Source organism: Cuculus canorus, chromosome 2, assembly GCF_017976375.1.
Source record: "Cuculus canorus isolate bCucCan1 chromosome 2, bCucCan1.pri, whole genome shotgun sequence".
In the NCBI taxonomy this organism is placed as follows: Eukaryota; Metazoa; Chordata; class Aves; order Cuculiformes; family Cuculidae; genus Cuculus; species Cuculus canorus.
In genome coordinates this window covers 89,589,389-89,612,896 of record NC_071402.1, presented here as the reverse complement: position 1 = coordinate 89,612,896, position 23,508 = coordinate 89,589,389, and the positions used below count along the sequence as shown (strand labels likewise).

Below are 23,508 nucleotides of genomic sequence, written 5' to 3'. Positions count from 1 at the left end.
AGCTCTGATTCTAAATAAGATGTTAAATATCTATTCTTTTAATTAAATTGTAAATGATTTACAAGCCCATCAGTAACTCTTCAGAAATGTACTGTGCAATACAGAGCCCCAGTGAGAGGGGTGGTCTTGCCAGCCCACCTGGGCTGGTGCCTTCTCATAGCCCCACCCTGAGTCCAGGCTGCAGTACAGCGCCGGAACTATAAAGAAGAGCCCCTAGGGCCATACTGCAAAGGACAGTCACGCAGGTCTGGCTTCCTGGGAGCAAGAGATGGGAACCAGCAGGTGTGTCTCACACCCTATCTGTGACTAGGGAGGGTTAGATGATTTCTTGAGTCAATGTGGAAACCTGAGGTAGAATTTTTGCAAAATGGGTCATTATGAAATGAAGGATCCTCAAACTATATGCCATGAAATTTTTCCAAAGGGTGGCTGCCATTAGCGATACTTTGTACTTTTTCAAACAGCCAAATGTAAAAGAATAGATGTCTTTGGAATTGTACTGATTAGAAACTGCAGTGCTTCTCTGGCTTGAGGCTTTTTTGGTATTTGAAAGGGGTCTGTGTAATTTTTGTGAAGGTGTGTACCCCCTTTGGGGACATGTACTTTGTGTGTGCACGACCAAATATGTCACAGGATGAGTACAACAAAGAAATGATCAAGATGAACAGAAATTCAGAATGAGGGTGCATGGCTGATGGACAGGCTATAAGCAAAGGGAGCCCTCCTGTCAGCTTTCGTGTAAAGGACTCTCTGTGTGAAGGACCACATTATCTGAATAATAACATGTTTTGTTTTAATTCTCAATTAATTTTGGTAGAGACCAGTCATAGAATCATAGAACAGTTTGGGTTGGAAGGGACCTTAAAGATCCCCTAGTTCCAATCCCCCTGCCATGGGCAGGGGCATCCCACTAGATCAGGCTGCCCAAGGCCTCATCCAACCTGACCTTGAACACCGCTGGTGATGGGGCATCCACAACTTCCTGGGCAACGTGTTCCAGTGCCTCACCATTCTCATAGTGAATAAATTCTTTCTTATGTCAAGCCTAAATTTGGCCCTTTCCAGTTTATAGCCATTGTCCCTAGTCCTATCACTACAAGACTTCGTGAACAGTCCCTCCCCAGCTTTCCTATAGTCCCCTGTTAGGTACTGGAAGGTCACTATAAGATCTCCTCAGAGCCTTCTCTTCTCCGGGCTGAATACACCCAACTCTTTCAGCCTGTCCTCGCACAGGAGGTTCCTCTGGACCCATTCCAACAGTTCCATATCCTTCTTATGTTGAGGATTCCAGAACTGGGTACAATACTCCAGATGAGGTCTCACAAGAGAGGAATAGAGGGGCAGAATCACCTCCCTCGACCTGCTGGCCCCAGGTCTTTTGATGCAGCCCAGGATACGGTTGGCTTTCTGGGCTGCAAGCACACCTTGCCTGCTCATGTTGAGCTTCTCATCAACCAGCACCCCCAAGTCCTTCTCCGCAGGACAGCTTTCAATCATGTCATACCCCACCGTGTACTGAAATCAGGGATTGCTCCAACCCAGCTGTAGGGCCTTGTACTTGGTCTTGTTGAACCTCATGAGGTTCTCACGGGACCACTTCTCCAGCCTGTTAGGGTCCCTTTGGATGACATCCTGTCCTTCTGGTGTGGCAACTGCACCACTCAGCTTGGTGTCATCAAGTCATACGTAATTAATTGGAGAAAGATTTTCCTACCTGTACAGCCATCCAAAAGCATCTTGTTGTAATTAGTTTTATCATTTAAGTAATTGCTACAGAGAATATAAGAACATAGGTGGGAATTTGATGATTTTTTGCCTAGCCTGAATATTGCACACTGGAAATTGTTTCAGTGTCTGGTGGCATTGTCAGTAGATGGCAGTAAATGCTAACATCTAAAGCAGTTCGCACGGCAGTGAAATGCTGTAACTCTTAGGTTGTGTCAAGGACACTAGGAAAACACTATGGCATTTATTTTAGTTACGGTGCAGATTTCTACATGGCTTGCAGTCTTAGAAGAGCTGGCAAAAATTTTTTGTCTTCTTTGAAAAAAACAAGCTATCCCTCACATGATCATGTTCAGAGTGGTAGGTGATGAGGAAGAGAGAAAGAGCTGCCCTCTTAGATAAAAGCTGAATTTGAATTTATGGGGTAAATCTTATTCTGCAGTACAATGTTGTTTCAACATGAATCACAACGGAAGTGTGATTCTGCTGGGATTCAGTGTTCTTTGACCATCTCAAAACATATTCTACTGAAGTGAGTCACAATAAAATACACGCTGAAATTCAAAGATTACTTTCTCAAGAAAAATATGTAAATGAGTTTTGACTTTACCTTAATGTAAGAACATGTAAACATACACTTCAAAAAATTACCTCCCTTCTTTCTCCCATCTCCTCTCCTCCTTGTTCCTTGAACTGTATGTGTAGTTGAAATTGGTTTGTTTGAGGATTCCTTGTATGCGTGATTTGTCCGTACCAAATTTTTCTGCCACAGACTAATTTCCTTTAGTTTGTGCTCATAGTGCAAGGGTGTAACACAGGGAGTCATCCCACTTAAGTCAGTGCTGATTTATATGAGAGATATATGTTCATTTTGTAGTGGCCCGAACTTCATCCAAGATTGTGAGACTGGAAGAAATCCTTGTGACTTGCCTAAAGACATGGATTAACTTCTCGTTCACATCAAATATTATTATTTAATTACAAATTATCCTCATGGTAGTAAGTCAGTGGAACAAAGTGTAAAATATAGCTCTTTGGGATTGGAGGCTTCTTGCACAATGAGAAACAGGCAGAGTTGAAGGCAGTGTAGAAGATGGTATTGGTTTACGTGGCTTAAAGACGGTGGTTGAATTAACTTGGAAGGTCACTTTCTTTTCCTCTTTTTTATTTCCTTTGCCCTGTCTTTTTTATTTTTTGCCTAACTGATTTAAGGCTGGGAAGGTCTAGGAAAAATACAATTATGTTCTGGTAGCAGTAGGTTGCAATATGTGGATGGACTGTCACTCTGCTAAGGGTGATGAAAATGTTGCCACTTGCAGTAACAGGGCTGATACTGAGTCTTGCTTTGAATGCTCTGTGTCATGAATTGATTGTGTGAATAAAAGTGCTTAAGCACTGGCAGTTTGCAGATGTAAGAATCTATGAAACCAACTCTTCATTCCCGCTTTCATGTTCAGATTTTAAGTGTCACACACAAGCTTCATTTCATAACTATGTCAATTACATATGATATGCAGTTGTTTTCCAGATGTTTTTTCTATTTTCATCTTGCCATCTTTCTTCTCCCAACAGAAATCATGCGATCAAATGGATTTTGTTTAGCCAACACTGAAACAATAGTCATTGACCACAGTATACCCAATGGAAAAGAGAAGCATCTGGACATAGATTCAGCAGAACACTTGTAAGTGCTGTCAGCTTCCGATAAACTGTAGCTTTCTCCCCTCCCCTTCCTCACCCCCAGCAAGAAGTTATCCTCTGTCTATGAGCAAGACTGCTACAGTTGTTATTCAGACTGGTTAAAGATGACTGGGTCTGATTGCCAAGGCTTCACAGCTCTTTCCATTAAAACGGATAAAATGGCTGTTGGTGAGAATGGTTGATCCCAAGGACCATGTGTGAAAAAATACTCTGGTTTTCACAGGGGTCATGCCAGGTGAAAATAGAAGAGTTTTTTCTTTCTGTTATGACTGTGATGAGAGCTGGTTTGAGCCCAAATTTGGAAACTTAAGCATCCAAATGGAATATCCTGTTACAAAGGGCATGCTTTATTTGGGAGGCAAACCGCCATCCTTAGAGCAGGGCAACACACCTCTGCAAGGAAGATGAGAAACTGCTCAGGTGCTGTGGCATACTGAGACTTAGTGCAGCATGTGAATTTCATCAGGGGAGAAGGAAGTAGACTAATCTTATTCATAAATTCTGCCTCCTAAAGCATGTAGGTATTCTAGGGTCAGAAACCTGTAACCAGGAGGGCTTTCATGCAGGTCTTAAAGTCAGGGACTGTATTGGCAGATGGTTATTGATGAAAATGCATTCCTACAGATTTTTGTCGTGGCAGGTGATTGATATTTTGAAAAGCCTGAGATAGTGAAGCGTTTAAATATTTTCAAATGATAAATATTGACCTACTTTTTCATTAGAGCCATCAAAATGATGCAAACAGCACTAAGAGCCTTATGGAAGTTTTATCTTTGAACGTAGTGCTTTCTCTCTTGCCGCATTTGAAATGTGGTGATCACCAGTCTATGGAAGGGTTTAGAGCTTGCTAAGATTTTGTCAGGGGCAGGAGCATATCTGTAGCTCCAGCATAATTCCTTGATATCTTTCTAGTAACTTATCAGTTAGTGTTTTGAGCCTTGACCTTACTAACAGCATTTAAGCTCATAAGCTTGTATCAATGTATCTGAAGTAACACACTGGCCGTAATTCTGTAAGGCCAGTGTCTGGAAATTAAAGTTGTCATAGTTTCATACTGGATCACATTTCATTACTGAGAGTGACAAATAATAGGAGCAAATCACCAAAGAAAGCCTTTTTCTGCCTTATTTTGGTGAATTAAAAAGTTTTGATATAAATTCTTTTTAATTATTGAAAATCTAGCTTTGATTTTAAAAACATGCTGCAGCCCAAGCAAAATTTACAGGCTGGGATCAGAAACTGTCATCATCTAATTGCCATCCCATTGCAGTCAGAGAACATTAATGCAGAAAATATCAACGTGATAAAACCTGTGTGGTAGGCATAGTTTCCTAGAAACTGTGGTGGAAGAAATAAATCACAATGACAACTTGGCTTTGTGCCTTTGTATTTTAACTTTCCTGAATGAAGTTAAATCAGAAGTCAAGAAGCTAATAAATTTCAAATGTCTGTTTTACATGGTGCCCTAAATTTGCCCATCTCTAGCTGTATTTTATAGCTGAGAGGTAATGGTTTGGAGGTAACAGCAATTATATAGAACAGCTGTTTTGTAAAACTTGATAGTTTTTTTTAAAAGCAGAAGTTTTTTATACTGTTGTTTTAAGTGTAATTCAGTAGCCAGAAAAGAGCTTTAAAATCTTTCAAAGTCCTAAGTAGTTTCTTTTGGTTTCCGTAAAATTGGATTTAAAGGATTGGTGTTTTCTATTCTTAAATCAGAGTTTATTCCTTATGGACCTGTATATCCTCAGATGAGAACTTTTTCCTTTCAAAACCATTAAACTCTGTATGACTTTGGGGTTTTGGCTGTCAATATACTTGAAGCAGATATTTTGCAAAACAAACCTGTATATTTTGGAGAGAAGGACTTGGAGCTTCCGGTGGCAGTAATCATTCCCTGACGTCCTACTGCACTGATTAACTGTTATAATCTGCAGTGCTCCCTGCCGAGTGATCCATCAGCTGAAAAGTCTCAAGCTTGTTGCAGAAGAAACTATAGAATTTTTGCAAGTTGGAGTTGCTCAGTCTGTTGTTCTGAAGTAGTTGCTTTCTGCTTCCTTCATTTTCTCTCTAATTTTATTTGGCTCTACACCACACTGCTGCAAAATGTAGTCAACCTAGTGTGCTTGGCATCCATGTGGTGTAAATAGTCCTTTTATGTGAATTTCTTGGAGTACTCTGCAGTCTTTTTGAAAGGAAAGATGGTAAAACAATGCATTCAAACCTATGCTTCTGGTTTGTTGAGAGGTGCCTTCTTCTGCCAGGAGTGTTTGCACTTCTGCCTTTTCAGCCAGAAGCAGCGGCTGTGTCATTGGACATACAGCCTTTTTGGCAAATTCACTCCAGTGAATCACCAGATGTACCTTTTCAGGACGGTGCTACCATTATCACAAGCATCTTTTCATGGTTGGCAATGCGAAAGTGACACGGAGGTGGTGAAGTTAGATACAAGATATTTCCAGGAAAATGAAATCCTACCCTTGACAAGAAAAGATAATGCTTCCCTGGGGCTTTTTAGTCTTAGGTGGGAAGAGTTCTGTTTAGGTACTGCTTGTTCATAAGGTGATGAAAGGAGCTGGACTGTTATCTCGCGTCATGTTTACACTTAGGGTTGCTCCTGTGAGTTAATGGGCTTCTGCGTGCTGTGTTTTCTCTCTTCTTCCTGGCAAATGCGATTGCTAACTGTAATGCATTACCAGGAGTTAAAATGACAAAGACAGTTGTCTTACAGCACGAAGAGTAGGCCCTGTGAGGCACACTGTGTCTATCGTGGTACTTTTGATAAAAGTAGCAACAGCAGCAGTTTGGGCATTAGGAGTCTGCACATCCATAGTAGTTTGCAGAGACAAGGCTGAGCTCTGTTTTGGGAAAAATACCTGCTGGCACAAAAGCATTTTGACTGTTGGGTGTCCTATACAGCTGCTAGCTGTAGTAAACAGTCCTCGATTATTTATTCCGGTTTTGTACGAGTGCTCCTGAGCAGTGCTTTGCAAGCTTCTGTGCCCACAGTTCCTGTCTGGCAGCAGGGAAAGCTCTTTGTATAACCACAGCATGTGAATGCCACTTCTTTGTACCTCACATACTGCTTTTAGTACCCTATCAGTGAGGCTGAACAACCACAAAATCTGTGGGGCCTTTCAGTTGTAATAACCTAGTTTTATACAATTGACAAAAGAAGGAGAGCAGACTCTGCATAGCCTTCTTGACCCCTCTTCTACTTTCTTCATTCTGTCTGTCCCACTGTTTTTTCCTGATCAGTTATTTCTGGATCACTCGTGGACCGTAAGACAGCACAATGTGATCCGTGAAGTGTTTGCCAGATACCGAGTGAAATCCCTTCTGCTCATGTTCCCACACATGCAGGCAAGCAAACAGCCTGGAGGGAGTAGAAGAATGAAGGTAATAAACATTCAAAGTTCAGTCTCTTTGTAAGTAAAGAGCACAACAACAGCACTGCAGGAGGAAATCCATGAATTTCTGCCCAAGAAATCATTGTTGTCCTCAGAGTTAAAAAAATGGTGAGAAGGACCAGGTATTAGTGTGGAAAAGACAGAGCTGTGTCCATACATTGCAGGATGTATGGACTATGCAATCCAATAACCTGTGATGCTTCTAAGGAAAGTTTTGTGACGAGATGGGAGTGGGAGATTTGTCTGTTTACCCCTCAGATCCTCTGAAATACCTGGTTCTTAGGGCTCTCTAGGGTGAGGTCGTCTGTTTATCTGCTATTCAAAAAGCTGAAGTATGCCAGCCTAAAAAGGTGTTATAAACATGTCCTATAGTCAGATATAGGTTAGGATTTCTTTTTTGATCTTGTGCAAGTTTTCAGTTTCTATTTCTTTTTTTTTTTCGCTGTCAGAATAAATGCAAGTTCTTTCAAAGTATTAAAGATGGAGGGTGTGAAAAAGAAACCCGACAGTTCTTCAAGTCCCATGCTTGAACAGAGATGAGATTTAATCCTTGGCCTGCAGTGACTGCCTTTAACTCCTAGTCTATCTGGGAGAAGTAAAATGCTTTCTTATTTCAGAAATGCAAGCATTTTTGGAACAGGAACATGTGTAACTGGGGAAAGTGTGGGTTTTAACAAGTTGATGCCTCCTGATTGAAAGTAGGTGTGAGACACTGAGTAATCCTTGCAAAAGTTCATGTTGTAACACAGGAGTTAGGAAGTAGGAAGGAAAATATCAAAACAAGTGAAATGGAATTTGGGAATCTCTTTTTATTTGGATGTCCTCTTGTCAAAGCCTAAATCTCGTGCCATGGGGAGGACAGCAAGGGTCTGGAGGAAGAACACTGTAGTCATTGTTTCTGTTTGTTTTGACATTTGGCCTCAAACAGAAGCCAAACCCAGAGAAGGTACCTGTGAAGTGAAGGTGTGAGAGGCTAAGTTAAGCTGGGAAACAAAGGCAGTTTCCTTTCCATTCTTGTGTGTGAACTGAGGCATTTTGTGTTGCTGCTACTTGTGAGAACAAAATGGAAGGATGTAGATCTCAGCTGCGTGATTCACTCTTCCAGAGTTCACTTGCTCCTTCCTTCCTTCCTTCCTTCCTTCCTTCCTTCCTTCCTAGTAGCTTTGAAAGTCAGAGATGACAAGATAATTTGCTTGCATTCACCATGGTTGTCACTGGCCTATGTTTTATGCATATACATATGGGTGTGGTGAGGAGGTGGTGGATGGGATGGGCTCTGAGTATTATTTGTGAAGATTTTCCAATACCATAGTGAAAGCGCTCTTCTAGACACATAAAAATATTGTTGTAGAGATACCCAGAATTCTCTGACAAAAAAGGGAAATCATTCATTTCTTTGTAGGAAGGGAGCCCTGGGGCATGAAAACAAATTAATAATGGTTTTGATCCATTTAATCTTAAATACAATGTAGCAACCATGTGTCATGAGGTGTGAAGTTCAGGTATTATTATGATGAATGCTGTGAAGAGTCAGTGTCATACTAGTGAGGAGTCATGAAAGTCCCTTTCACTGAAGACTGCTATCTAAAGGGATGAGAACTTGCTCTCCTAGTCTACTGCACAGCTGTGTTTTAGCACAGTTTTAAAAGGCAATAGCCATCCTGTTTTACTTAAACCAAACTCTTCAGTCCATTCATTTCCATAGGTTATAGAGAGACAGGTTTTCTGTTTATCTAAGGATGTGGAAAGTAATGGTTTCCTTTAATTCTCAGCTCTTTCTAGAAAGTGTTGAATCTTGGTTTATGAAAGAGACACCATTGTGGGTGTCTCCAGTGGGTTATGCTAGCACAAAGTTACATAGGCTAATGTCAGAGAAACTATAGCTTAATGGTTCATAGTTGATCTCCATGGACTTCCTTGACAACTTCTAGTAGGAATTAGAATTTCAGACTGCCAAGAGAGGGAGTGAAATATTGAAGCTTTGGAAGAAGAGTTTGGACTCTTAGATCTTTGTCTTGCAAACTGAGCTAGACAAAGCTGCAACTGTAAAACAATGTTAGAAATATTTCCACTGCAACACTGCTCTGGTGTGAAGCAAGTTCACATGCTACGTTTACTCAGCAATTTACCTTGCAGTAGCACCAGAAGTATTCTTGCCTGCAGCCTTTTTTCCCTCACAAATGTCTTTTCCCAAAATTTCCAGGGATCAGTCTTCAGATAGTCTAGCCTTCTCCCTTTCCCTCAGTACTTTTCTTCCAATTCCTTTGACTTTGTTTTTCTAGATGAACTTTAATGACTTAATGCCTTCTGTTGTTTGTTTTTTTGTTTTCGATTTATTTCTCCTTAGGTTTGAAAGTGTTAGTGACTTTACCTCAGAGCTAGAAGACAGTGATGATCCAACAGCTTATGTCACCAATTTGACATACTACCACTTGGTCCCATTTGAGACTGATATTCTGGACTGAGGCTGCTCAGTAATGCAATCAGCCAGCATCCAGCCAACCTCTTCGTCTCTAGGTTCTGCTGTCTCCGGCATTGCATCCCTGGGAACAAGGCTATGTGGGCAGAATCAGCAGAAGGGAAGTTGCAGCAAGTACAGCACAAAGCTGGTTTTGTAGTCTCGCCCTCCCTTGTGTGTAATGGAGACGTGTTGTAAGGAGGTAATGACTTCGCAGTTGACAACAAACTTGTTTTCTGTGAAAGAAAGGCAGCAGAGGCCTCTTCGGGCTCGAGGAAATCTCTGCTATGTCTGTGGGAACTGCCACTTTGACACAGCCATTGGAAACTTGTGCTGCAGTACGCTCCTTGGCTTGCAGTGGAACTCGAGGCTTCCTCTTTTAGGATGCCATGAGAAACTTCCCCAGATGGCGTGACCACATTTGTAGTGCTATGTCAGCAAGAAGGTGAGCAAACCAGCTGAATTTTGTCAGCTCCTTCTTCAGTTGCTTAATGGAGGTCTTGCAGGTCACTTTTTGCTCAGCTACCAGACGACTGGTGCCTTACACGAGACGTCAGAAATACCATGGAGTGCCTCCAGGAAACAGAACACATGAGCTGACCACTTCCCTTCTTTTAATCATGGGGTTTTATGTAATCACTGAAGAGGCAACTGCTCTTTTCTGGAATAATAAAGAAGACAGCAGCTGGCATTGCAATGGACTGTGCATGATGTTTGGGTACCTGTATGATTTCAGAGATCTGGAAAGCTGATGGGAAAGCTGAGCTGCCCTGCTAAGAATGGTCAAGGCTATGGCAGGCACCTGGATATGATTTTTTTTAAGTGGACCAGCAAATATGAATGGTGCTTACAGTTATTCACGTCAGAGAGATAATTCCCTATGCATATTTCTCCCCAGAGGATGGGGAGGAAGACAATGAGATTTGTGTTGTGTTTGGACTGAAAAAGAATTATAAGCTACAATGTGTCTACAGTGTTACAAAAAACACTCTCTCCAGTGCCACCCTGGCTCAACTAGTCTGTCCAGCTTTCCGAGATCCACCTGCAGGTCTGGGTGCAGGCCTTGTTGTCAGGTAATGCTGTGGATTTCAGTGGAAGTAGGACAGTGGAATCAAGAACAAGATGGAATCCTGCAGCCTCTTGACTACTGAGTAGTGCAAAGTTAAAATCTTCCTGAGGTCTTGCGGAGTGCCCTGGAATCCTGGCTCTCACTGTGAGCACTTAGTGCTTGCCATCGCAACCTTCCATTGGGCTTTTTGCAATCTGTTCGCAAACATGAATTTGGAGGGATTGAAATGGGAAGGAATACATTTTGGACTTGTTTCTTGGTAAAGGGGCTTGCTTACTTGGTCCCAAAGAAGTTGATACAACTCCTTTCTGTAGACTTTTCATTTCTATCTATAGAATAACATTCAAATAGAATTTGCTAATGTAAATAATAAATTATTGAGAATCCTAATTCTTTTACACAGTATGTTTTTAAAATATATTTTAATGAAATAAAATATAACTCGTCTTCAGTACACTTCTGCAGCTTAAGACAGTGTCTTCCTTTGTTTTGTTTGAGGGTACATTCTAGACATGCTAAATTCTCTTTTTCTGAGCTTTGGCAGTTCTTTCTGTGTTCCATGTATTGCCTATAGTGTAGGCAGTTCTTATGCGTTAAATTTCTGGAATAGAAAGGGATGTGTTCTCTCTTATGCAAAGGCTTTCTGAACAGCCTCTTGAATTAGAACTGAGAGGGAAGTATATTTGTTTACTTGTTTTAGTCTTCTGTCTGTGCTTTCAGTTAACCACAATGGGATAGAAATAATGTCTAGTAAGCAGGTGCCTTGTATTGGGAACTTCAGTATTTGATTTCAGTTCCTGGCCCTGCTGTCAGCCTGCTGTTTCACTTTGGGTAATTCTACTTCATCTCCATATCCCTGATTTTTCCTTGAATAATATTTTGAAAAGCAGAGTGTCATTGGCTTTTGATGCAGCATCATCCCCTGATTCATTTGAATTTTCCTATGAATTTTTAACATGAGAACTACTTATCTCTTTTAAAGCACTTTAAAATATGTGGATTAAAAATAGACAAGTATTGCTAATTTTTAAAACATACACCCTCATCTGAAAGCCAGCTGAGTTGCATTCACAGTAAAGTCTTCAGGGAAGGGTGGGTCTATGGCAAAGGAACTAATCTGCAAAAAAAGTGGCACCCATTTCACTTGAATTACTTAAAAACCAGTTTGATCAAATATTTTCCAGAGATGATGCCATGTAATTTTTTTTCTCTTAGCTGAATTATGTTTATTTGATACATCAAAAAGATGTAATTAACTATTTGTATTACTTTGTCCATATAGTCAATTCTAAACCCCTTCTTTGTTTAAATCACTGCAACCTTCTCATGTGGATCAGGTCTCTACAAGTGGGAGAGGTTCAGAGTATGAATTACACATATGGTCGAGTCACGTGTGCAGGTACCTTACTGGTGAGTAAAAAAAATTTTAGTTTGAACATGTGATTGAATACAAACACAGAGAATGTTCTTTTTCTTTTCTCTTCAACCAGCTCCGATTATAGACTAGTAACATCCTGCAAGAAAATAGTGTAAACTCATTGTCCAGATATCATTCTGTTAAATTTTGTCTTTTGATGTAGCAGAATGCTCAACTTTTCGAACTGTGCTTCATTTTTTCTTCTGTTTGGTACCATGTCATGGCAATGTTATAAAGAATGCACTGCTTACAACAGCACCTGGGTTAATACAGTAATTCTGAATACTTCAGGTGTGGAAGGGCTGTTGGATCCAGAGAATAGGCCTGTAGCGTAACTGTTTAAACACAGGTAGTTTTAAAAAATCTGCAGTCAGAAAAGAGTGTTTTGCCATGAAAGTGGAAAAAAGCCTTGGTGTAAAGCTTATCGATAAAAATAAGTTTGTTTAAGTCCATGGAGATCACAGCTGCCTGATTGCACCAGAACCCTGGCTTGCTCCTTGTAAACAGACGGTCAAAAACTATTGGAGAAGTACAGTCCATGTGATGATATGCAGCAATTTGTCACATTAATCAGAAAGAAATGTCTCCACAAGCAGGTCGATCGTGTAGGGCTTCCCGTTCCTCAGCCTGCTGGTGCCGCAGTGGCAGCCACAGCTGCCCCATGAGTAGCCTTTGCCAGTGCACAAGTGTCCTGGCTGCAGGGAAGGGCATGCAAGGTCTGAACCAACACCAGGCTTAGTGCGTGACAGAGGACCCCATGCCCAGCCTGGAGACATTTGCCTGGAAAGCTGCTGCTGAGAAAGCAGTTTATAAATCAGGAATCAAACTCTTCTTTGCAAATTTCCTTGCAATCCTTTGCTTAAGTGCTTAACCTATGGCATGGTAACTATTTTTCCCTTTCATTATTTGAGCATTTTGGGTTTTCTTCTTCTTCTTTCCTGCATTTCCAGTTCCTGAAGTTGAATGTCAGGGTGTTGCAGGGGCTGGTGGCACAGGGGCTTCCCATGGGGCTTTCAGGACAGGGGCTGGCAGCTGGGCACTGCCCCAGCACCCTGCCAGGAGCAGGGCACTGGGGTCACCAGAGCAGCCCGGGCATCAGGTACCTCCCTGGGTACAGGGACAGGTCAAGGATAGATGGATTTGGGCCAGCTGTAGGGAGCTGGAGACCGGCCCTTTTGAGGAGTCACTGGGGCAGGGACTGACAGCCCTGGGGGGCTGCCATGGAGTCCTGGTGTAAGAATCAAGCCCTAAGCAATGGTATGATCAGTCCAGAGGTGGTTGTCTCAACTCCTGGAGCTGGGACAAGAGAGAGTTCCAGGTCTGGTGCCACTTCTCATGACATGACGTGTGTCCCAGCCACTCCTGGAGCTGGGGCAAGTGAGAATTCCCAATGTCCTGGGACTAGGGTCTATGAAAAGGAGCACATGCAAGCTTCTCGGGGCTCTCTACACCCAACACCCCCGAGTTGGCAGGCTTTGCAGCAAACAGCTAAACACGCACCCTGATATTCTGGGGACATAAAATATGTTGCAGAATTCAATTATTGCTGCTCTATTGTGTTAAAAAAAACCCAAACAAACAAACAAAAAACAATCACCCAACAAAACAGTCTTTCATCATTTAAGAAAAATGTAGCTCAAATTAAATTCCAGCTCTCAGATTTCTAAACAAGTCCTCTCCCTTGTGAACACGTTGTATCTGGTAACATCCCCCATGGCCAGGTCTGCGGAACCCTGTGAAAACCACCTCGGGGGATGTGAAGTGCTGCCATTCATCTCAGTGGTGTTACTTCAGTAACATAATAATGAATGTGTAATTTTCAGCATTATTCATTACTTGCCATCTGATGATTCTAACAGAAATGAGTGGCACAAGGATTTTATCCCCAAACCCCTCTCCACATTGCAAAGCCAATTCCCACGTAAGCCACGTTTTTAAAAAGCTGAGCTTTATTTTGTCTGCAACTTTGGCTTCTCGCTTCAGCACGCTGTGTTTGGATCATGTGTACCAGTCTTTGCAGTTAGCTGCATGAACAGAATAGAGTTGAAGTACACTGGTATCTAGTGAAGGAGCAGGAGGTGTGGGTCTCTTGGGAAGAAGAGCAATGGCAAAATCATTTGGGTTTTGTTTTTCTAGTCATGAACTATGCATTGTTATGCATATGTAATGTTGCCAAATACTAAGAAAGTTAGGGAAAAGAAAGGGTATCACATTACGTTACGTCTTGTCCTCCAGTCTTTTTGTTATTTTTTGTTATGGCAAGTACTTTTAAAAAGCTCAGCCTTGGATTCTAAGGCCATTCTTTATAGCAGCAATAATCTGTAGCTCAGCATCAAACTCTTAAAAAAATATATGAAGGTTTTCTAATTGCTACCTATAATAACATCCATTCTGTTCCAGTCAGCTACCTCTGAACTCCCTTCCCCACACATAAACAACTTATTCAGGCTTTCATCAAGGTTATTGCTTTCTTATGGAAACATTTACACCCCGAAGTGCAGTTCCCAAGGTTTATAGCATACAGAGCATTCTCATCTTTGTTGTTGTCAGGTGGTTTCTTCTTGCTCTAAAATTGTTCTCATGATAAGGAACATTGTTGGTAATATACACACTGCGGAATTTAGATAAGGGAAAAATACCAAGGTAACATAATAAATAAGATATCTAGATTCAAAAAACAGAGTATTTGCATTCATCTAGAAGTCCACAGCAGCAGTGGAGTTCTGGAAATTGCTTGGATGCATTTACAATTGAATTGTATGAATTCAGACTTTCTCAGGTTTCCCAATCCCTGTTATCATGTCTGTTTCTTGCAATTAACGTGTATAACCCCACCATGCTGTGATGAGAGAAAGAACAGCTCGAGCTTCCCTATTGCAGAAGGGAAGGTTGGATGAGAAGTGGCTTAGACAGGATTTTGCAGTGCTTAGTTTTTGTCCTAGAAGGACATCTATCTGGTAGGTGCCTTGCTCCATAGGACAGGAGTTGCTACAGAGGTTTAGGTTGTCACTCTTCATTTGAAAGACTGCTGCTCGGGTAAGGATTTAGAGAAAAGCTCCTTATCCTCTCAAGATGCCTTGTCAAACTTTAGTAGTAAAATTCATTCTCTGTCTAGTGAGGCTACATACGTGCCTGAACGGAGGCGCTGGCTGCTTCTAGATCAGCTCTCAGCTGCATAAGGGCCCGCTACTGCCAGAAAGGACTGGATTAGACACAGATCTCCACCCAGACTACGGAGATGCCTTTAATGCCCATCTTCTAGTCCTCAAATTCTGCTAAACAATTTTTAGAAACTTTTAGATAGCAATGACACCTGATATATCGGCAAGAAGAAAACCCAAATGTGAACACTGACTCAATGAAAAGCACCCCAGCATCAGCTCTGTGTGTGTTTTTTTCAAGTGAACTTAATAAAACAGAGGATTCTTCTCTAAGATCTTTTACAGCATATATTGGAGCTCCATGTACACCTTGCATGTCCCTCTGGTACAGCTATTTCTGACACAACCTGGCAAAAATCAGTACTTGGCTACAGCTGTGGTGTGTGTGTCTTTATAAGGTCTGTGAGCCACTGAGACTCCTTCAGCTCCCCTGGTATCTCATAGAAGATTCTCAGCTTCTTGGAGGTCTTGGTCTTCTCTATAAAACACTGTGTCATAACCTTGAAATGCCTTCAGCATTCTTGGGAGTCCAAGCAACTTTGGTAATTGCCATTTGTAAGTCAGCTTCGCTTAGCAGTGTAGTTTAGTTTGGATACCATTTGCAAGTAACAACAACCTCTTGTTTAGCTGTGTCACTTTGTACTGGACAGGCTGAAGATAGAAATAATTATGTGTACCAGAAGCCAACTTAGTTATGTAAAATGAGGAGAAAAAAAAATCAGCAACATCGCCAGCAAACAACTGTTTTCCATTATTTTCCTTTCCATCTATTAAAATTAAGTTGAACTGGATCTATGACTTCTGCATGAACACATGCTCTTTTCAAAATGGAATTTTCCCGAATTTTGCCATGTTTGCCTCTGTCTCATGGGAGCTGGCTTCAGTGGCTGAGCAAAGTGATACAACATGTTACATTCAGCTGACTCAAAGTGACCTTTAGATGTAAAAGCAAGAAGTGGGTGTATGTGGAAGGAGGGGGGCACGAGGCACAGGGATGGCTTGGAGGGAAAAGAGTGGAGAAATAAGGAAATGATTGTAGTGCACACAGAGGAGATCTCCAGGAATTTCAGTTCTGAAGCTGCGATCAGTCGACTTTGTCAGAGCGAGCATGTGCTCTTGTATTGGCAGTGTTTGGGACCTGTTCCTCATCCATTGTCCTGCCAGGAAGCTTATGAGCCCTGGTTGGTTTTGTTTAAAGGAGGAGATACTAGTGTCTGATCAGGAGCCCTTATATAAAATTGATGTGTTCAACTTTTCAAAATAGATATTATGCAGTGCAAAATTTATTGTGATTGCTGCTTTAAAGCACTGCACAGCTAATGTGAAGGGATTAACAATTTAGCTTCTGTTTCAATTAGTCCCCCATGAATTTAAATTGCATGTTCCATTTCCATAGGACTAAAAATGCACGTGGCTGCAGGTGAAGGCCATGAGGGTACTAAGAGACTTGATTTGCCCTGACCACCCTTCACCTGAGAACCCACCTACACAGTCGCACCAGGGGGTTTACTTCAGCTCAGCCCAGGGTATTTGTTCCTTTCCCAAAGGAGGTTACAAGAGTGTTTGTATTTGGTCTTGTTCCTGAGTTGTTGAGGGGGTTTCCTGCCTCTGATATTTGCTGCACGGAAGAAAAGGACCTGGGGGTGCTGGTTGACAGCCAACTGAACATGAGCCAGCAGTGTGCCCAGGTGGCCAAGAAGGCCAATGGCATCTTGGCTTGTATCAGAAATGGGGTCACCAGCAGGTCCAGGGAGGTTATTCTCCCTCTGTACTCAGCACTGGTGAGACCGCACCTTGAATACTGTGTTCAGTTCTGGGCCCCTCACCACAAGAAGGATGTTGAGGCTCTGGAGCGTGTCCAGAGAAGAGCAACAAAGCTGGTGAGGGGGCTGGAGAACAAGTCTTACGAGGAGCAGCTGAGAGAGCTGGGGTTGTTTAGCCTGGAGAAGAGGAGGCTGAGGGGAGACCTTATTACTCTCTACAACTACCTGAAAGGAGGTTGTGGAGAGGAGGGAGCTGGCCTCTTCTCCCAAGTGACAGGGGACAGGACAAGAGGGAATGGCCTGAAGCTCCGTCAGGGGAGGTTCAGGTTGGATATCAGAAAAAAATTCTTCACAGAAAGAGTCATTGGGTACTGGAACAGGCTGCCCAGGGAGGTGGTCGAGTCACCTTCCCTGGAGGTGTTTAAGGAACGGGTGGATGAAGTGCTTAGGGACATGGTTTAGGGAGTGTTGGGAATGGTTGGACTCGATGATCCAATGGGTCCTTTCCAACCTTGTGATTCTGTGATTCTGTGATATGATATGTGTGTTGCCTGATGCTTGCTGCGTGACTGACGTGAGCTGTTGTCGTCATCGTCATCATCACCCTGCTCGACTCACAGTGAGTTGTTCTTATTTGGGAATATGTTCTTTGTACAACACATGAGTTAAAAGCATAGTTACCCTCTTTTGGAGAGTATAGATGCTTGATGGCTTAGCTGCTAGAAAACACTGATGTCACATTGATATTTACAATGAACTATTGACACTCTGGGTTTTAGAATAAAATGACAAAATCTGTTCATGTGTAACTTCTAGAATTTACAGGCTTTGATGACTGGGAGCTTTGCTTGTGTTTCTCTTCTGATTCCAGCCCATATTGATAGAAATTGGGCAGCTGACTCAAAATGGGTATCCTCTTTCTGTAGAGTAAGAAAATATCTAATCCAACATACAAGCTGACGTTATAGTAAATGCAAATTCAAACCCTTATTGTCCACATAGTCTGTGGTTTCAGGTGGTAAATGTGATCGTTGCAGCAGGAAGAAAAGCAGTGTCCCTTCACTGGTGATCCATAAAGGTTGGGGGTTTGGTAGGCAGAGCATTACTATGGAGTCTGCACGATCACTTCTGGTACTGAACATATTGAATGTGCAAGCAATACACTTTCAGAAAGAATAACTTTAATCTTCTTTCTGCTTAGTCACTACTGACGTGTAGATGGGAATATACTATAATACCCTGGAGTTTGAGTGTGAACAGGTTAAGATGGCTGGGAGTCCCACTCCTCAAGCTGCGGAGGCAGTGGGAACATTTAACTAATGTGTACTGAAATGTGCAGAACTGCAGTTTCTAGGCTGCAAGAAGACTCATGATTAACTTCGTCTTCTTTGTCTCTGAGAAATGATGAAGGAGACAAGCTAGCAGTGGAGGATGGGTGATTAGATGCATGATTGCAGGAAGAAAAAGCTGGCTGCTAGTGAATGTAAGCAGATGTTAGTGAAACAGAAGCAAGAATGCCAATTGAGGGATATAGTAACTGCTACTATAGCAATATTTAATGAATTTACTGGGCTTGAGCTTAAGATATCTGAAGCATTTACATGGAAAACAGAAATTATTTTCCATAAAGCTATAGGGCCAGATGGGATTTTTATGAAGCAAGCAACAAGGCAGAGAAATAGATAGCTCAGGGAGTCAGAAAAGGGTTGCATAGTAGTTGCGTGGCCATGACAAATAGAAAAGTTGGGATTATCCCTTTAGGTGTCTCTGAGACTGCAGATGTATATTCAGTGTTTAACCTGATCAGGGAGTATCAGGCATTGTACTGCATCCTAGAACAGGTTTTTCACCAGTAGAGTGCTTCAGGTTAATGAGGGAAGCTGAATGTGATTAGACTGTATTGTGCAGGTTTATTAGGCATCTAAGTGGTGATCCATTAATATTTGCAAAGGAAAATGGCCATCTTTCATATTTTATATGCAGTTAGGTGCTTTCACTCAGAAACCTTGCCCAACACTTGTAATTAGCCTGAAGACGGAAAATACACTCGCTGTGCAGGGCACTGTTTTTGTTCCAGTCTGTGAAGCAGCCTTTGGCATAACACAACCAAAGTAGGACTCCAGTTTGCTGGGCTAAAAATAGCAGCCTACCACTTACAACTGCAGCAGAGGCTACATTAACAGCCTAGAAACATAGATACTGATAGCACTTATGAATGTTGAATGAGATGTATGTGACACACATTTCAAAGAAGTGTTACTCTGAGGTATAGTGAGCTTTCTGGAGCATAGGAATAATCCTACCAGATGGGAAAAGCCAGCTTCCCACCTGGCTGTTGCCACACTTCAAAAAGTGGTGAAATTGAATTTCTGCTTAGATCAGGACTCAAGATGTCTCTGCTCTGTACACTCCTGCATAGTATTTAGATAGTCAAGTTATTCCCAAATGAGCCACCTCTAAATTACTATTAGCACAAAGCTTGTAGCAGGATCTGCTATTCAGTCACCCAGTGTAGATGCACTGCTTTTCATGCACTACCTTGCAGAATTAAGGAAAGGCTTGTTTATCTCTCTTTAGATCTAGTGCAACAATTTAACCCTTTTCAATGCAAGGGTCTAGGAGAAAGCATGTGATATGATTAGTAATAGTTTCCTTATAGCCCTTTCCTTTGACTATAATCTGTTGCCTAAGTTTATGTTGTAAATATTAAGCCCTTTCTGGGAGCCTTTTGTACTAACATTCCAAGTCTTTCTTCCATTTAATCTGCAGAATCGAGGAGTGTCTTGTGATCCAACACAATTATTATCATCAATAACCTTTCTCACATTCTGGGTAGATGCTCTATGGCATTCTCCATTCAGGAGCCCTGTTGGGATGCTCAAATGTACAACTGTGTTGAATGACGAAAGTGAGGAAATTACCATGCTTGTTCTCACTTTGCCCTGTTAAGGCCTGTGATGGAAATGACACTGGAATATGCTTTAAGATGGACATTTTAGGCAGCTGAGTTAAATATAAATAGAGATGAATGTGGGTATGTGAACCTCTTTTAAGAGGCAGCATTTTTAGGGAATTATGTTTTATTAAGAGCAATTGTTGTGAATGGAGGGAGAAAAGGTGAAGCGTTTAGGTACAAATTCCCTTCCTTTCCTTTCTTGTACTAAGGGCCCTAAAACTGAATGCCGAGGTGCAACTTCACCAGTGCCAAGTACAGGGGGGCAATCACTTCTGCTGGCCACACTGTTTTTGATACAAACCAGGATGCTGTTGTCTTTTTTTTGGCCACATGGGCACATTGCTAGGTCATATTCAGTCAGCTGCCCACCAACACCCCCTAGGTCCTTTTTCAGCCATTCATCACCAAGCCTGTTGTGTTGCATAGGTTTGTTTTGGCCCAAGTGCAGGACCTGACATTTGGCCTCATTCAACCACATGCAGTTGGCCTTGGCCCACTGATCCAGCTTATACAGATCCCTCTGTAGAGCCTTCCTGCCCCCAAGCAGATTAATACTCCTGCCCAAGTTCGTGTTGTCTGTAAACTCACTGAGACGGCACTTGATTCCCCCGTCCAGATCATTGATAAAGACATTAAACAGAACTGGCCCTAGCACTGAGCCCTGGGAGCATCACTTGTGACTGGCCGCCAACTGGATTTAACTCCATTCACCACAACAATTTGGGCCCAGCCATCCAGTCAGTTTTTTACCCAGCAAAGAATATGCCTGTCCAGCTACAAGCAGCCAGTTTTTCTAGGAGAATGTTGTGGGAAATGGCATCAAAGGCTTTTCTAAAGTCTAGGTAGACAACATCCACAGGCTTTCCCTCATCTGTTAATCAGGTCATGTTGTCATAGAATGAGATTAGGTTTGTCAGACAGGACCTGCCTTTCCTAAATCCACGTTGACTGGGCCTGATCACTTGGATGTCCTGCAAGTGCCATGCAACGTCACTCAAGGTGATCTGCTCCATAACTTTCCCCAGCACTGAGGTCAAGACAACAGACCTGTAGTTCCCTGGATCCTCCTTCCAGCAGTTCCTGTAGATGGGTGTCACTTTTGCTAATCTCCAGTCAAGTGGGACCTTCCCTGTTAGCCAGGATTGCTCATAAATTATTGAAACTGGCTTGTTGAGCACTTCTGCCAGTTCCTTCAGAACCCTTGGATAGGGGCCCCAGTCCCATAGACTTGTGTGTGTCTAGGTGGAGTAGCAGATTGCTTGGATTATGGGAGTTCTATTCTGCTCCTGAACAACTTCATTGCGATCAGACATTCTATTTTTCCATTACCACTAAGAAAGGTGTAACAAAAGAGAAAGAAAGAGAGAAGGTTAGAATTTTCTTAAATATAATCAGGAGAAAAGACAAGATATTCTAATTTCACGGGTGGGGTTTATGCCAGTAAAACCTGGCCTTCTGTCCTCCTCTCCATCTGAGGTGCTCTCCCTGCCTCTGCCCCCCATTGCAGAAGTTTATTTACAGCTTAGATGGAGTTTTGTTTCTAATTTTCTGTGCCTTTATACGTACCTCAACACACAGTTATAAAAATTGCATTAGCATTCTTTTTGAAGGCTGTATTGATAACAGATTTTCCTAAAGCGTGGTGAGTGGAAGACTAAGGGCCATACCTTTTGTAGCTTAGCATAGCAAAATTGTTGCCAAAATACAGATTTTAAAAAGGAAACCTGCTAGCTGAGGCTACAAGTCAGCTACTTTGACACAAGCCATTTAGTGTGTTATACTTGCTAGTAAATTTTTGATGCTTCAGAAGAAAAGACAACTTCTGCAAGTTTCTAACTGTACTTTTACAAGGCTTGGGAATGCTATCTGGTGCCCAGCCTCTGTGCTAGTGCATTTTAGCGCTGAACACAGAGGAGGACCAAATGCTTTTCTGCAGTCTATCTTGTCCCTGCCTCTTTCTTATCTTGCTGAAGTTGGTGGCAAACTTCCAGGTTTTCCCAGCTCCAGTAAAGGCTGTTGCTGTTTACAGTTTTTACAGGGAGGGAGGAAGGGTAGCTCTTGTGTTCTCAGGAGGAAAATTTAATCCTTCTTTAGAGCAAGAGAAAATAACAGTGAGTAGTTAAGCAACCAGATCAAGGTTGTGCAGAGGGCATATGTGTGGAGCACACGGACGCCAAGCCTCCTCAGCTAACACAAGGAAAAATGGGAGGCCACTGTTTCACCTCCTCTCTGTATCCATCTCCAAAAATCTTCCTGTGGTTTTGTCTTCATGAGTTTGAAATGTATTATGATAATCTAATGTGACTCCAAATCTGAGGATCAACTAGGTAAAGGAATGGGTCCTCCTTTCAGCCTGTCTGCCAGGCAGCAATGAGGCTGAAACTTCTCCACAGGACAAGGGGAGCTAGAAGTGAAGGTGAAGCAAATCAGGTGGGATGGTGCCATCACAGTGGGTCCCAGTCACACAGTGCTCCAACAGAAGAGCTCAAAGCAGGTCAGGTGCCAGTGAACTGCAGTAGCCAGGAGTCCAGCTTGCTAGATGAGTCCATAGTGACAAGCTGAGAAGTTAAGTCATTGGGTCAGGACTCAGGTTGGTGAGAGGCAAGGGTGGACACAGGGCTACCTGCCAGCATATTTTTGGCAGGGACCAAGGGCAAGAGCTTGATCTTAAATGCCCCAGAATCAGAAAATATCCCCAGCAAAGCTTCTCCCAGCATGTTCCCAGCAGTCAGATCCAAGGTCACACAACTGTAATGTACCAGAGCTGGTCTTAAGCAGTGTCTGTCAAGGCCCTGGGAGGGGGAGGAAAGGCCTAACACCAACACCAGAAAGTTCGTGAGGCTGTCAGATAGCCATATCGAGAAGCCTCCTACAAAAAAGATAATTATTTGCCTATGCTTGCTGTAGAAGCAGCTGGGGAGGTTCCCTAAGCCATTCTTTTTAGCAGTCACTCAGTAAACGATCAGCTTAAAACTTGGAGTAATTATGGAACAGTTGAGGTACAAATAAGGAAAATTAAAGTTAACTGATTGCCAAGACCAGTGCTAATCACCTGAGCATTCTAATGGAGCTCAAGGGTAGACTGAAGAATGACCTTCTGAATTTGAGAGATGGATAGTATGCTAGCAGACAAAATTCAGTGCAGGCAAATTTAACTCCTGGGTAGAAGTAATCCTGGCATTGCATAATATTCTGAGCTATGAATTTATTTTCACTTAAGAATAAGACTGTGGTTTTATAATAGTTCCATGAAATCTCTAGCTTAGCACTCAGTAGCAATTGAGGAAGAAGACGAAATATTATTACTTTCTGGGAAGACAATGGAGATAAAAAAGCTGCTACTTGACTCCAAGGTTCACCTCCTCCTTCTGGTCCTCTCTTCTCAAGATGTATTACACCAGGAGAAAGCCTGAAGAAAGACAATGCATGTGAGCAAAGGTATGAGACGATCTATTCAAGAAACAGTTAAGTGGACCAAGATTTACATTATCCTTTCCCAAAGATTGATGGATGATATGATAGATATCCACAAAATAATGAGTGACATGGGAGAGGTGGATACAGATTGATTGTTATTTCTTGTGGCATGTGAACAGGGGGTCATGAAGTGACATGAGTTAGGAGATAGGCTCAACACAGATGGGAGGTGGTTGGTCATCTGAAGTGAAGGCCTGTTGTACTGTCTGTCAAAGGATGGCTTGGAAAAGAAGTCTGGAAGTGTTTGGAGTAGAACCTCTTTGAGGTTTACTATCTAGACAAACCACGACAAGCTCAGGAAGTCCCCTGAGGCAGAAGTGAGTTGGAGGTGGTGGAAGTAGTTGGGTGAAAATGCCTCCCGAGTGGTACTTGCA

At 42.2% G+C, this 23,508-nt stretch overlaps 1 protein-coding gene across 2 annotated transcripts in view; it reads left to right on the top strand.

Annotated features, from left to right (window-relative positions):
* The window catches only part of PXDC1 (PX domain containing 1), a 50,200-nt gene extending 39,376 nt beyond the window's left edge, over nt 1-10,824 (top strand). The window contains exons 5-6 of one of the 2 annotated variants that reach the window (XM_054058104.1): nt 3,298-3,409; nt 9,181-10,824. In XM_054058104.1, coding sequence (XP_053914079.1) covers nt 3,298-3,409; nt 9,181-9,298 — 230 coding nt within the window. In that variant the 3' untranslated portion in view covers nt 9,299-10,824. The remainder of the gene's footprint in view (nt 1-3,297; nt 3,410-9,180) is intronic. The other variant, XM_054058103.1, reaches the window with a different exon arrangement.
* Nucleotides 10,825-23,508: the final 12,684 nt, after the last annotated feature.